Source organism: Dipteris shenzhenensis, chromosome 18 (assembly GCF_047967505.1).
Source record: "Dipteris shenzhenensis isolate YYH24624 ecotype China chromosome 18, Dip_SZ_1.0, whole genome shotgun sequence".
Taxonomy (NCBI): domain Eukaryota; kingdom Viridiplantae; phylum Streptophyta; class Polypodiopsida; order Gleicheniales; family Dipteridaceae; genus Dipteris; species Dipteris shenzhenensis.
The window spans coordinates 20,575,995-20,591,392 of NC_141613.1; the positions used below are offsets into that span (position 1 = coordinate 20,575,995).

Genomic DNA, 15,398 nt, shown 5'->3' on the forward strand with positions numbered 1-15,398 from the left:
CACATCCAGTTGTAAAGCTGAGTACAAAGCAATTTGCACAGCTACAATAGAGTGAGATTGGCTTCGCAAGTTACTTGCAGATCTTGATATCATTCATCCCGACTCTACTACGATCTACACCAACAGCAAGAGTGCTTTGGCGGTTGCTAGAAACCCAGTGTTTCATGCGCCCACAAAGCATATTGAGGTCCACTATCAGTATGTTCGAGAGCGACTGTCTGGGCCCAAGTTTGAGGCATTTTCACATGTTTTACACTTGCCTCCTTTTGTTACATGAGGGATCACTCAATATCTCAGCTCATGAGACCTATCAGGAACTTCCTATGGAGTGCGTTAGATGGCACCTCAGATGTTGTAGCCAAGGTGGCTTGGGAGACCCTAATTCTCCCCACAGGGGAAGGAGGTCTCAATATTATTGATCTGAACTTGCAGTGTATGGCCTTGCTCTGCAAATTTGTAGTGAGAGGATTGATGTCTGGACAGGAGCCTTGGAAAGATTTTTTCTTACGCAGCATTCAATCTTGTACACCTTCTCATGGGGCAGATTCGATGGACAGCTCCAAATGGATTTTTACTTCAGCCCATCTTAGGTCTCCCTCTTCCCCTCTCATGGCTTCCATTTTGAAAACTTGGGGCAGCTTTAGAGACACTCTTCGGAGAGTTACACCTTACTTCAGCCATACCAGGGGGGGGGGGGGGGGGGGGGGGGGGGTTGTTAGCACTTAGCCCTGGTATGAGCCTTGTAGGTCAGGTCAACTCTACGAATTGACTTCTCTGGTCAACCACATGGTTGACTTGGGGGCAGTACTTCGTTCTTGCTTCAATTTGTTGTTTTCTCCCTTTGCACTTCATTCTCATTCCATTGCTTCCTGCACCCAACAGTTAATACATCTTTCTTTCTTTCTTTCTTCTTCCTATTTATCTTTAAGTGGTATCAAAGCCCACCCACGGTCAGCAAGCAATTGCATTTGAAGGCTTTCTTTCAGCTTCATCCTATTGCACACACTATTTCTTAAGTTTCTAAACATCCCGTGCATTGTTTCAAGCTGAATTTCAGCATTTTCTAAAAAATACTTACCAACTTTTGTGCTTCCCCAGGTAAGTCCTGAGTATTGTGCTGCCATATAAACATGGTCAAAATGGTCGTACAAATTACAATTGTGCCAGAAGCTTTGCAAGCGTTAAAATCACAAATAACACATTTCCTGTAAGAAAATGCATGCAGCATTTTTATGCAGTTTCTTGTGACAAACTATTAGCATGCATAACAATGCAATTTGCAACAGACTGCACACTTTTAAAGGCCACCTATATCAGCTTTAGTGCAATTTGACCGTTTTGGCATGCAAATGAGGTGGTTAGTAGTATTTTGATACTTGGTGCAAGTTTGCAAGTGCTGTGAGGAGGAAACTTCCCAACAATCCCAATTTGGCATATTATCAAACCCACCTAGGGTTTTCTCCTTTGTAAGATACTAGTGTCTTCTTTGCAATTGTTCAGCCACAGTTAGGTCTTTTTCTTAGCAGATGTGGTCTTTTTATTGGCAGGTATGGCTTAATATAATATGCATAGTGATAAGGGAATCGAAGCGGTGACATGTACGCAAAGAGGGCACATATTGACATCAAGCTCACCGTCGAGCTCAATCAACGCCAGTTGAGCCATGCATTTTTTGATTTGAACCTCGGTGATTAAGTACCAAAGTGCATATAGATGAGAAATCCTTGTACTTGACTCATTTGGTTAAGGTAATATTGTGCATTCTGTGGGAATAGCAAACAGTGTGGAAAAAAAGCTCACAGGCATGGGTATGACAGCTCACATCAAAGATGCTTCTCATTAGCAAGGGATCTGGAAGATTGTCAATGAATCTTCCATAAAACATGTCATAGATGCTAGAACAATAGAAGAAAGAGATGCAAAGGATGGACAATTCATGTGTTATCCCAAGCAACATTAGATTTCGCTCCTTAATCATTATATGAGCGTATACAATTCAACATATATATGATAGATATTGCAGGATAATTAATACATAAGCAATGTTCGCAGAATGCTGAAACTCAGAGGAAAGCTGTATCCTTGGAGGATATGAGAGGAGCTTCGCCCTCATGAGCGTATGAAATGATAGATAATTTGTAGATAAGCAATGCTCGCAGAATGCTGCAACTCAGAGGAAAGCTGTCTCCTTGGAGGATATGAGAGGGGATTCGCCCTCGTGAACTAACATACATCACAACTCTTAAAGACAGAATATAGAATGAAATACTTATGCCTGTCATTCTTAACATAAATTAGAAATGTATCTCCAGCTTTGATACGGCAGCTCACTTCAAGATCTCATGCAAGAAATGCTTAGAAGGAATAGAAACAGGAACTAATACGACTCATCGAGGGTAATAATGGCACTAACCAGGCAGCTGTAACCTAAGGCCCATGGAAAGGCAAAGGCAAATATACCTTTGTAAGACTAGAATAAGTCCAATCATACAAATTTAGATTTTTTGTTGTCTAAAGATCAAAATCTACAAAGAATATAAAAGAGAAAATGAAAGAGAAGAAAAAAGAGGTAAACAAAAACTTAAAAAAAAAACAAAAGGAAGACATACTTAGCAAGCAAAGCAACACTTATGTCGTCATCAGTGCCCAAGCATAAGCAGCTATACTGGGTTTCTAAAGACCCGCGGAGGCAAAGGCAAATATTTGCAAAGCATATAAAGCGTCTATCATCAGCAACCAAAACTATATATCATTCTGATCTTCTACGAGCAAGCCTCAGCCATGTGGCTTCACATACTGACATAACAGCAGCTCTGTCCTTTCATCCATTGAGCCAACTCAGTCTGCATCAGTAAAAGCCATGAAGATCCTCTGCCTGTGTTCTTCAAGATGGTGATGATGACGACGAGGAAGACGACCACAGCGATGGAATTGGCCAAAAATCCCATTTACCATGCAAGGACTAAACAAATAGAGATCCACCATCACTATATCAAGGAGAAGGTGATCAGTGGAGAGATTGACATGAGATCTGTCAGGACAGATGCCCAGGTTGCAGATATCTTTACCAACTCATTACGTAAAGATAAGTTTTGTCTTTTTAGAGAGGCCTTGGGCCAATGTGATGTACAATCTCATGTTGAGCTTGAGGGGGAGATTGTTGATGTATAGAGCGTATATATATGGATATAGAGTGTGGATAGCCAGGGTGATGTGGCATCTTTGAAGTAAGTGTGCGAAGAGAGTTAAGTATCTTCTTGTTCATGAGGTGTAAGAGAATGCAATAAAGGTGTAAGGGAGGGGGGTATCCTGTAATGAAGGAGCATAATTCATGAGCATTGTGTGTTATGTGTGGATTGTGTCTACACATAGCAGCCAATGTGCTGCCCATATGGCAGCCCCATAAACCCTAAGTACACCTTCTCTATGCTTCCCTCATATGGCAGCATACACATGGAGGTGACTTTTCCAACACCCCCTCCCACCAACACATCTTGGCCTGATCCCAACTTGTCAAAGAAGATGCTCCAATAACTCCCATGATGAAGCCCTCTTGAATATTGCGGTGTCGATGTCACTTCTTGGTCTTTCAACCAATTGCTCTTGTCCCTCCAGATCCGGTCTTGCATAAGCAAACCACCCTGGTACACAGGTCCCCATCCTTGGTAGCACCTGATGGTACCACCTTGGTTAGCCACGTTCCTGCCTTTGACCTCAAGCAATCTAGTTGCCCACATCATCCAGTTGTCCCCCTCATGATAAGTGAACAGCCTGGGGTCTTCCAGTCACCATGCTCTCAAGGTCTCTTTCGACCCATCCTCCATCTGGCAAGGTGTATAATAAAACAACAATCTCGATAAATCAATTCCCAAAACAATATCCACATTACATGGACCATAGGTTTCCATGTATAGTCCTTTCGTGCCACCCTCCTAAGTCAAGGCATCCATCTAACTCTGGGATCCAGAGGTCCTGTCAAAGAATCCTCCTCTGTGTCAGCAATACCAGTAAAGCACCTAGATGAATCCAAGCACTCATCATTGTCCTTCACCTTCACAAAATTTTCTGACTCTTCTTCCCACCACATCTCTATGTCAAACATCTTCAATCTCATCATCTTTGGTACAAACCAATCCACAGTGCATGGTAATGGCCAACAAGCTGCCTATAACAGGTGGCATCCAACAAAGCTGGCACACCTGGTGGTACAAGGATTTTTGTTCATAAAAAACTATTGCCACCTGAACCCATTTAAACATAATCAAGTTCCACATCCGTTTCTTCTGGCAAAGAAACCAATGGATCATCTTCATGATCATGTCCATGACTTGCATCTTGCATTGGGGTAACCTGTTGTCTGAACTTTTCTGTAAAAGTCTCTGGTTCATCTGTAATCCCATCAGGCTCTTTTGTAACAGGATCTGGCTTTTCTCTAATCATATCAGGTTCTTCTATATTAGGATCTGGCTTTTCTGCAACAGTATCAGTATCAGTGTATTGTTGATCTTTCGGCTTCCATGGGAGTTTATTAAGGTTTACACTCCCCGTGTCAAACGCTTTCAAAAGGTCTTTTAGATACTTTACCTATGAGAGGATAGCTTAAGCTGCCACATTTCAAAATCCAGACAATAATGGAAGTCCCTGTAACAGGCATGAAGATTACATGCTCTCTCACTAGCTGTGCCAATACAATCTACTGGGTGTGGAAGCCTGAATGCTAACTGAGAAGAGAGGGAGAGACATTGTGTGCATGCATAAGGCTCATCACATCAAACTCGTAACTATTGCATAAGGGAAGGCTAGGAGTTTCTGCAAAGTATTCTCTTTGGCACTCTTAGCACCAAAGCACCACTAAACACAAGTCTAGGCTTCCCTCACTCCACGGAATTATATACATCTTTTAGATCCTCACTGGGGCTACTAGCTGTAGAGGCTATGGCTGGCCATCCATACTTAGAACTGGCTGAGATAAATAAAGGCATTAGGAAAGATCCCACGATGGCACTGAATATTGAGAAGCTGAGGGAATGGAGAGGATGCTGGGGGGGCTGCTGCAGACTGAAGCAGAGGGCTGAGTGCTGGAACTGCTGCTTCTGATGGCTAAACAGGCTGATTCTTCTAATGAGGGGCTAGGAACTGCTTGAGCCGTGGATCGAATAGAATAAGGGCTTGGAGGGCCTGTTATAGGCTGAAACCCACCATCCCTGGCCTCTCTGACAAGCCTTATCAATGGTCTACGCTGACCAGGTCAACCAATAGTCGAACGTTGACCAAAAAGTCACTATGCATGTTAACCTGTTTTGTCTTCTACTGATGCTATTGCTATCCAATTCTGCGTGCTATTGCTCAAAATATGCATGATCTAGTTCTATATGTGGATGAGACTGGTCTGCTTCTGGACCACATGGCAGGCCTTGTAGCTCAACTGATATGCCTTAACTCAGATGGAGTATAGGACACCATGGTTTGCTCATAGGACTCCATGATTTGCTCATAGGACGCCATGATGCGATCCGCCTCGTACACCTTCTCGGATGTCCTGGTGAGAAGTGTCTTGAACTTTATCCCAAAAGCTCCTTCATAGGGTGTCCTGCCCACACTAGTGGAGTGGGTGTCAAAGAGTATGCTCACAGGAGTCCCTTGGCAGAAAGGCAAATCAGCCATTTCCAGGGGGGTTTCAGCCTATAACAGAGACCTCCACACCTCATTCCCTTCAGCCAGCAGTGCATGAGGGCTTCAGCCCACCCCAGCTCATCAGTACGCATGTCATGTGCACGGATCGGTATCTGACGTGTACTAGGTACACAGAACTAGCTCAGGTTAGCCTGGGGAGGCTTAGAGCTAGGCAGGCTTGATTCTCGGGTTGAGTGGCAAGGGTACGAACTATTTATAGGTCTTCGCTATTTTTGGCACCGGGGCCCGAGTCTATAAAAGAGGCCCAGGGGGTTCAGTTCTCAGAGTGCAGTTGGGAGCAAGTCTCGTTCCCAGGTGCTAGGTCTGATCCTGGATTGTGTCGCGGACGCGCGCCTGCATCTTAGCGTAGCCCAAGGCCCAGTGGCAGATCCAGGGCTTCACAGCGCCACCTGGTGGTATGGGACACCAGGCTGGTTGGGATCTGATTGGGAGTTCGTGCCAGTAGCTCAGCTCGTGGCTCGGGGGGACATCTTCTGATTCGGGATCATATCCCGTAGATGTCACGGTTGGGTGGTGAGCAGCCTGCTCAGTTCTGATGTTGTGTGTGGTTATTTTGCAGATCAGGGGTTTCAAATAAGGCAGCCCTGCACCCTATATAGGTGGGGGCTGGGTGCTAGGCTACCCACAAGCAGCCTTGAGTCTCGAGATCTCACCTCGAGATCTGTGCCAGCCAGCCTCGCCCTTCAGCAGCGCCCTGTTCGAGCAGTTTCCCTGCATCCGCCTTGCCTGCGTCAGCCCTGCACAGCTCCCAAAGTTTCCGTACCAGTCCGTACAGTTACAGCGACAGCCGTACAGCCTGTACGGACTGTTTCGCCTGCTCTTGTACTTGCTGCTGCTCCGTACAGCGACTGCGTCAGCTTCTGCAGCCACCGTACGGACTGCGTCAGCAGCCGTACAGGCCACGTCAGCAGTCCGTACAGCCTCTATTGTCGACTGCGCATCCGGTTGCAGATTCGGGGAGGCACCGGGACTCGTGGTCTTCCAGATTCCAGCATCCTTTCTGTCAGATTTATCTGGGACGGTTTTCTTCTACTCCATCTCCCTCCGTGCTCCGTTTCAGTTATTTATTTCTCTCCGTTTGTAATCGAATCAGTATTCAGCCATGTCTGATGCTCCGAATCCCGAGTTCACTATGGGGGAGCAGGAATTAGACTACACTCCAGTGGGAGAGGATGATCAGGGTCTCTATGACGACCTGATCACTAAGAAAGCCTTCAGTGAGTTCACGACTGCTCTGGATGGTAAATTTGAGCAGGTCAACGCTAATCAATCGGGGTTGACACAGCAACTCCAAGGGATACAAGCTACTTTGACTCTTCTGGCTAGCACGGTTCAGGCACTCACGCATGTGGATGCCATGGCCTCCGTGCTAGGCCCGAATATCACTCCGGATCCCTTTCCCGGTGACCAGAAATCAAGAACAAAGGAGGTGGTTGACACTTGGTTGCACAAGTGGCAAGTACACTTCCAATTTCACCCCTATCCAGACGAGAAAAAGATTCAGCTAGCAGCAGGGTTTATGTCAGGTAAAGCCTTGCTTTGGTGGAAAGAACTTCAGCCTAAGCCTGACACTTGGACAGAATTTGAGGGTATCTTCAAGAAGGAGTTCCTGAAGAAGGAAGATGACTATGATATCGTCGGCAAGCTCAAAGCCCTCGATATGTCAAAATTGAATTTAACTTTTAAAGTTTATCTTCAGAGATTTAGGGATCTGCAAACCAGGGCCACCAAAATGGATCCTGTAACCTTGTTAGGTTTTTTCGTGGATGGTTTGCCAGACTCCTATAAGTTACAGATTAAGAATAACAAGTGCACAACATTGCAGGAGGCCATGACATATGCGCGCATATATGATGATACCATGGCCGGAACCAAGGCAACCACAGTTACCGAGACCAGCGGAAAGAACAAACGCAAGTTCTTTCAGCATGCAACTGGTATTGGGGAGACGAAGTCTACGGACAACGCCTCCAGGAAAAGCTTAACTCCTGCGAAGAATGGTAAGGCCCGTTTCCTTCGCACTCTTAGGCTCAAGAAAGAGGGCCGGTGTTTCTATTGCGAGGAGCGGGGCCACACGAAGAATGAGTGTCCTAAGCGGAAGAACCAGAAATTGGTGCTAGGACCGAAGCTCCAGGCAGGTCCACGTACCGCAGCCAAGGGAGCCAACCAGGTTACGATGACAGGTATTTCAGTAAATGTCATTACCTGCCCCCTTTCTTGTAATTGTACCTTTAATACTTCGTTATTTGGTTCCCATGATCTTTTCCGAGTTTATGGAGAAGTTAGGGACCAACAGGTTCACATTCTCTTTGATCCGGGCAGCTCTCACAATTTTGTTAATTACAAATTTGTGCAGAAGATGGGGCTGTCCACAGTACCTAGCGACCACACCTACGAGGTGCAGCTTCCAGCTGGGAAGCAGTTTTGGGATCGCAAGGTTGAAGCGCTTCCCATCCGGATTCAAGCCTACACGGGAGCTCTCACATGTTATGTTATGCATTTAGAGCATGTAGACTTGCTGATCGGGATAGAGTGGTTTAAAACCCACAATATCCAGATTGGATGGACGGAGCATACGCTTTCTTTTGTAGACAAAGGCACCCAATTTTGTATTCAGTGTGATAAGATTACCCCTTCTCAGGGGCCTATTGTATCTGCGATGCAGCTTCGGAATATATTGAACACTTCTCATTATGATGTCTATCAGTGTGTTTTGATTCCACTTTCTTCATTTGTTGTTTCGGTAATTAACAAAAATGAATTAAGTGTGTTTGAACACCGCGAATTGAGAACGTTGTTAGATAATTTTAAGGACGTATTCCCAGCTCAACTGCCGGAAGGGTTACCTCCAGAACGGGCAGTAGATCATCGCATAGACTTAGTCCCAGGGGCTCAACCTATCAGTGTACCACCGTATAGGATGAGCCAGGTAGAGGAGGATGAGTTAGCTATCCAGCTTCAGGATTACCTGAATATGGGCTATATCCGCCCAAGTAAATCTCCTTGGGGTGCACCTGTCCTCTTAAGAAAGAAGAAGGATTCTTCCTGGAGGATGTGTATAGATTATAAACGACTAAATAAAGTTACAATTAAGAACCGCTATCCTTTACCTCGTTCTGATGATTTGATAGACCGTTTGGCCGGAGCGAAGTATTTCACTAAGATAGATTTGCGTACGGGTTATCATCAAATCCGTATCTATGCTAAACACATAGATAGGACTGCATTCCGGACTAGGTATGGTCATTACGAGTTCCTCGTATTACCTTTTGGTTTGACCAATGCTCCTGCTACATTTCAGCAGATGATGAACGATTTGTTCAGAGACTATCTGGGTAAATTTGTTGTCGTGTTCTTAGATGATATCTTGGTATATAGTAAAACGCTTGAGGATCATATAGGACACCTCCGGGTTGTCTTACTTGTTCTAAGACAGCATAAGCTTTATGCCAAGATGAGTAAATGTGACTTCTTTATGAAGGAGATCATTTACTTAGGACACAAGATTTCTTCTGAAGGTATTAGCATTGATCTGGATCATATCCAGAAGGTTTTAGATTGGCCTATCCCTCAGACTGTGAAACAACTTCGCTCTTTCCTAGGATTTACGGTATTTCTTCGGAAGTCAGTCCGTGATTATTCACAAATCACGGTACCCTTGACCAACATATTGAAAGGTCGTGGACGCAGGTCTACTCAGCCGATCCCTTGGAAGATGCAATGAACAAGGCTTTTGAAACCTTGAAGTTATCTATCAAGGAAGCACCCGTTCTTGCATTACCCGATCCTACCCGGCCTTATGTTTTAGAGGCCGATGCGAGTGATTATGCGATTGGGGCAGCTCTATTCCAAGAGGGCAGACCTGTAGCTTTTGAGAGTAAGAAGCTAGACGACACTCAGTATCGTTGGCCCACACTTGAGAAGGAACTTTATGCAGTAGTGTATGCTCTCAAGGTTTGGAGACACTACTTGTATGGTTCAAAGTTCCTTGTATTGACTGATCACCAGCAGTCAATTAAGTATGTGTGTGATGGATCAGAATTGAGAGGAAGGAAAGCCAGATGGGCAGAGTTAATGCAGGATTTTGATTTCGAAATACGTTATCGTAAGGGTTCGTTGAATAGTGTGGCGGATGCCTTAAGTCGAGTTAAGTTTGTAAATGCTTTGTCATTTACGGAAATATCCTCAGACCTATTTCAATCCTTGAGAGGGCTATACGCAACTCATAGTCATTTCAGTTCTTATTGGCAGAGAGTCCAGGATGGGAATTCCATGGTTGACCAGGACTCAGGGATTGTGCCACCTAGGATACAGGCGGCGGGAGGTCAGTGGATGATTAGGAACAGCTTGCTGTTCCGGAATGAAAAGATTTGTGTGCCTGATGTTCTGGACCTAAAATCCAAGATTCTCTGGGAGTGTCATGATGCTCCTAGTGCGGGACATCCAGGTATACATAGGACTCTGTCTCTTGTGAAGCATACCTTTTATTGGCCTAAGATGCGTGCATTCGTAGAGAACTATGTGGTAGGTTGCCGAGTTTGTCAGGTTACTAAGGCTGAACGCCTCAGAAGCGCGGGCTTATTACAGCCATTACAGATTCCAGGTAATAAATGGGAGAGTATTTCCATGGATTTTATTACTGGTTTGCCTCGTACGCGCAAGGGTCATGACTCTATTTGGGTCATAGTTGACCGTTTGACAAAAATGGCTAGATTCTTACCTACAAGAACAACTATTTCAGCTGTTCAGTTGGCTCACGAGTTTGTGGACCACTTGTTCAAGCTGTATGGTTTGCCATCTGACATAGTCAGTGACAGGGACTCAAAGTTTACAAGTAACTTCTGGACACTTGTATTTGAGAAGTTGGAAACTACTCTAAGTATGAGTTCCTCAGATCATGCACAATCTGATGGCAGTACAGAAAAGGTCAACCAGTTGGTTGAAGACATGCTTCGGGCATATGTATCTAAGAGACAGTCTTCATGGGAAGATTATCTACCCATGATTGAATTTGCTTACAACAGTGCAAAGCATTCTAGTACAGGTTATAGTCCTTTTATGCTTATGTACGGGTTTCAACCTAAGTCACCAGTTATGGTTGGATTAAAAGGGATTCAAAATGATGCTGCTAAGAACTTCTTGCAAGACATGCAGGAAATGTTGCAGTTTGCCAAGGAGTCTATTAGAAGTGCCCAAGATCGGGACAGATTTTATGCTAATAGACATCGTTCACCTAGAGAGTTCTCTGAAGGAACGATGGTATATTTGAGAATTCCTAAGGAATCCAAGAGCCTAAGTACTGGTTTGGTTCCGAAATTATCCCCCAGATACTGTGGCCCATTCAAGGTCATTAAAAGAATTGGACCAGCTGCATATCGACTAGAATTGCCTCCTGATGTTAAAGTACATCCAGTCTTTCATGTCAGTAGACTGAAAGAAGTATTGGGTGCAGATGATCAAATTGTTTCTCCTCATGAGATTATAGAAGTTACAGATTTAACTTTTATTCCTCACGAACCTGAATCTATTCTTGAATTTCGTGAAAGACAGATTCGAAATCGTACTATCACGGAATACAAGATTAAGTGGAAGGATCGTGTTGAGGAGGATGCAACATGGGAGACATTACAAAACCTCCAAAGAACATTTCCCGATTTCTTAGCGAACTCAGGAGTGAGTTCTTAGAGGAGGGGGAGTATGTCATGTGCACGGATCGGTATCTGACGTGTACTAGGTACACAGAACTAGCTCAGGTTAGCCTGGGGAGGCTTAGAGCTAGGCAGGCTTGATTCTCGGGTTGAGTGGCAAGGGTACGAACTATTTATAGGTCTTCGCTATTTTTGGCACCGGGGCCCGAGTCTATAAAAGAGGCCCAGGGGGTTCAGTTCTCAGAGTGCAGTTGGGAGCAAGTCTTGTTCCCAGGTGCTAGGTCTGATCCTGGATTGTGTCGCGGACGCGCGCCTGCATCTTAGCGTAGCCCAAGGCCCAGTGGCAGATCCAGGGCTTCACAGCGCCACCTGGTGGTATGGGACACCAGGCTGGTTGGGATCTGATTGGGAGTTCGTGCCAGTAGCTCAGCTCGTGGCTCGGGGGGACATCTTCTGATTCGGGATCATATCCCGTAGATGTCACGGTTGGGTGGTGAGCAGCCTGCTCAGTTCTGATGTTGTGTGTGGTTATTTTGCAGATCAGGGGTTTCAGGAGTGCTGGGATGTGTCAACGCAGCTCTTGGCCTCTTCATTGAGGAACAGCCATGGCTGTATCCAGCCTTAGAGGCTCAGATATATTCTTTGTGTGATAAGTGATTTGTCAGGGCCATATGCATTAGAGCCATAATTAACATACTCAAGTCTTCCACAGTGAGCAGTAATCTATGTGTAAGTATTACCCATAGTAGGCCTGATGCATGCACATGTTCTCTCTCTTGTGTCAGCCATTCTTCACACTTCCGCACTCAATCAGTTGGCACTAGGCAGGCTTGTGAGAGAAGGCCTTAGCTTACATCACCTACATCTGCAAGAAACCACAACCATACCACAGACAGCATCTCCTTCAATTCCAAAGAAACTCAGTTTGGCACGGTTTCTGTCACGATACCTCCTTCCATTAGCACCACCAGGTCAGCGAGTCAAAGACATTCTTCTGTGCACATCTAAATAAAAGGATCAAGGTTTTTGTTCACTTTGATGACAGCGGATCCAAGGATTTGGTTGTTCAGCATACATCCATGGCGGCCAACTCACTTACAAAGCACATTGCAAATGTACTTAACCTGCACAGCCACTTGGTGACACTCAGCATCTAGTTAGCAATCAGGCAGCATCAGATGTCATGATCCATCTTTATGGATGGCACTGATGCTAGCATTCATCATCACCAGCTTGGGACGGAGCACAGTGGCTTGCGGTCCACATACAGCTAGTGAGTTGAGAAGATTGCACCATCATAATCCAAGACACAGCAATACAATCTAGAATTCTTATGATGGTTCCCAAGCTCCCTCGTCGCAAGTTAGCGGCAGATCTCTCCATGACCGGATTCTCTCTTACCGAGAATGCCAGAAATTGAAAGGCATCTAGTTGAAGCCAGACAGGATATGGCGGTACCAGTCAAAGCAAGTATGTACTGTCTCCTAGGTGACAGTCGAGTCAAATCCAACATCCTAGAAGATCATCAGCAGGAGATTCCAGAGCAGATCTTAGAGGTCTCTAAGTCTGTTTGAGTCTGAGCACAAGGGAATGCTACAGGTCCATGAGCATCTGCCTAGGGCTGCCACAGGGGCTCCCAACAGCAGAAGCAGCCACCACAAGGGTTACATACAGCAGCAGCAAGCATAGATCTATCACGACCGAAGACAGTCCATATGGGACTGCCACGTCGAGTGCCAGGTGGGCAGACAGGCCCACAACAGGCCAAAGAGTGGGCAATCGGCTATCAGTCAGACCTAGATGCAATGATCCAACTCCAGAGGAGGTTTAACCTGTAGAAAAGACCTGTCCGCTCAATCAGCCTCCTCAGTCATCAGCTTCCAGCAGCCGAACATCACCGTAGTCTTCCAAAGTCAGATCAGCAGTAGCCGTCCAGCCAGTGGTGGACGAGGGCTTCAGCCTACCCCAGTCCTTCAGCATGCAGCTTTCAGCCTATTGCTTGCTAGTGGGGTTGCACGTGCAGCTGCCGGGGGGTGCACATGCAGCTGTTGGAGGATGAACCACCACTACTGCAGGGTTTGGTAACACTCTTGGTCTTCTAAATAGGCCATGCGAATCTCGGCTCCTTCCATTAATAGAAGATTGGGTGCTTCTAATTTTCATGGTATTCATGATACTAATGCAATTACTATTTTGTGTTGAAAAACACAAATCAATAGACCGGGTTGTGTGTTGACAAACACACAAAATAGTGTGAGGTGGTGTTGTGTTGAGAGACAGAAATGTGTGCTCAGAAACACAGAACACAATGTGTGGAGTTGTCCTATCCAAAAATAAGAAGGATAGACAATCAATACTAAATGAGCAGCTTTGATGCTAAGTAAACAAAAGAAAGGAAACACAGTTATAACCAGCCCTGAAGGCTCAGATAGATCTATGTGCACCTGGTCATTTACATGCATACTCAAGTCTTCTGCTGTGACCAATAGTCTATTAGTATGTGTTAGACATTGCATGCAAATGTTGTTCTCTCTCTTATCTCATTTAGTCTTCAAATTCGATACTCTGTCATAAGACAGAAAGATTGTCAGAGGTCTTACCTCGCATTCATGTTACAAGGCTGCAGACAAACGTCCATACACAATTTTACTGAGTTTCTAGAAGGTTGAAAATATCGAAGGGCAAGCTTAGTCATGATGTAAGCCACCACTTGAAGAGAAATTTTAGTACACATTAGTTGACAGGAAATATAGACTAGTATAGATACAAAGAAGTATCGCGATATCAGGCACAACCGGGTGAAAATATGGCAGGGTGAGATCTGGTGTCCCAGCATTCATCAATTAACAAAACACGACAGAAACATGCAAATGTTTTATAAATGTCAACCCGTATGCCAGCCCTACAACGCTCTGGAAATACAATACATAATCTTGATGTCTGGGATTTCACATTTGAAGCAATTGAGTTTAGCATTTTAAAGGGGGAACAAGTGTACCTGAGACGTGCTTTCGACAGCTCCCAATAGCACCGCCCATAATGTCTAAGGATGCGCGCTAGATCTGTGGTAGTGGTTACAGAAGAAACATGTTTAAAGGTTTCTGCCTTTTCGCCAGCAGATACAGCCAGCGAAGACAGTCTCCTGGAATTGCAGGACAACCGATGATTTCGCATAACAATGCCACCGGAAAACTGAGGGCTATAGAGAATGGCGCCATACGTAGGCAAACAGATTTGGAAAGGAGGCCAGCTTCTACATCGCCAATTGTCTTCGATAGGGCTTTTCTGAATGCACGCAGGCTGCCCGCACAATTTCACGGATTGAAAAACAACCGGTGAATTCCACGAAGCAGGTGGCACAGAAGCAACATTGGCAAGGAGCTGATCCAAAAACTTGCTACCTCTGATTCTTTGCATTTTCAGAACATCAGAGGAGCACCATGATCTGCAAAAAAATTCTCGAGTAACAAATCAACCGTCAAAAAACTTGCAGTGCAGAATCATCAGAGCAATGCAGGCTTCCAGAGCAAAAAGATGGATGTACCAAATCAACCGTCAAAAAAAAAAAAAAAGCGAGTGGAACTTTGCAGAATCATCCGTGCAGTACATGGGGTAGGGAAGGGCCACACGCGTGCCAAACTCGCGGCCGAAGACCAGAATCTTCCCGGATTTCAATTGGGATGGCCAACACGTGCCAGAGGGCGAGTTCAGACTAGGCCGACCAACATGTTCCCAAATGCAATTTGCAAGGGCGCCATCGCCCATGCGGTCACAGGCCCGGACGTTCAAAGTAACCTGAGTTGTTTGTGGGGTGAAGATGGGCGACCAAATAAAAAAGCACGCGAAAGGTGCTAAGTGGGGGTTGAACCCGCGTGGAGAGACCCAAACATGCATACTTTTCTTTTTTATAAGCATTGTCTATCGGGTGGTGTGAACTACCACACCGGCGGACTTGTCTTGCATTCTTTTCACACCACCTGTGTCCGCCGGCCTAGTCTAATGAACCTCGCCTAAGTGGCACCCACCTCTGCCACGTTGTTCACCTCTTGTGTCACT

General features: G+C 45.3%; 1 protein-coding gene across 2 annotated transcripts in view; it reads right to left on the reverse strand.

Moving 5' to 3' along the window:
• COX10 (cytochrome c oxidase 10) overlaps window positions 1-14,969 on the reverse strand; it is a 31,667-nt gene extending 16,698 nt beyond the window's left edge. Inside the window, exons 1-2 of one of the 2 annotated variants that reach the window (XM_087389451.1) lie at window positions 14,887-14,969; window positions 14,341-14,787 (exon numbers count right to left, since the gene is read on the reverse strand). In XM_087389451.1, the coding sequence (XP_087245577.1) occupies window positions 14,341-14,759 (419 nt within the window). In that variant the 5' untranslated portion in view covers window positions 14,760-14,787; window positions 14,887-14,969. The other variant, XM_087389450.1, reaches the window with a different exon arrangement.
• Window positions 14,970-15,398: the final 429 nt, after the last annotated feature.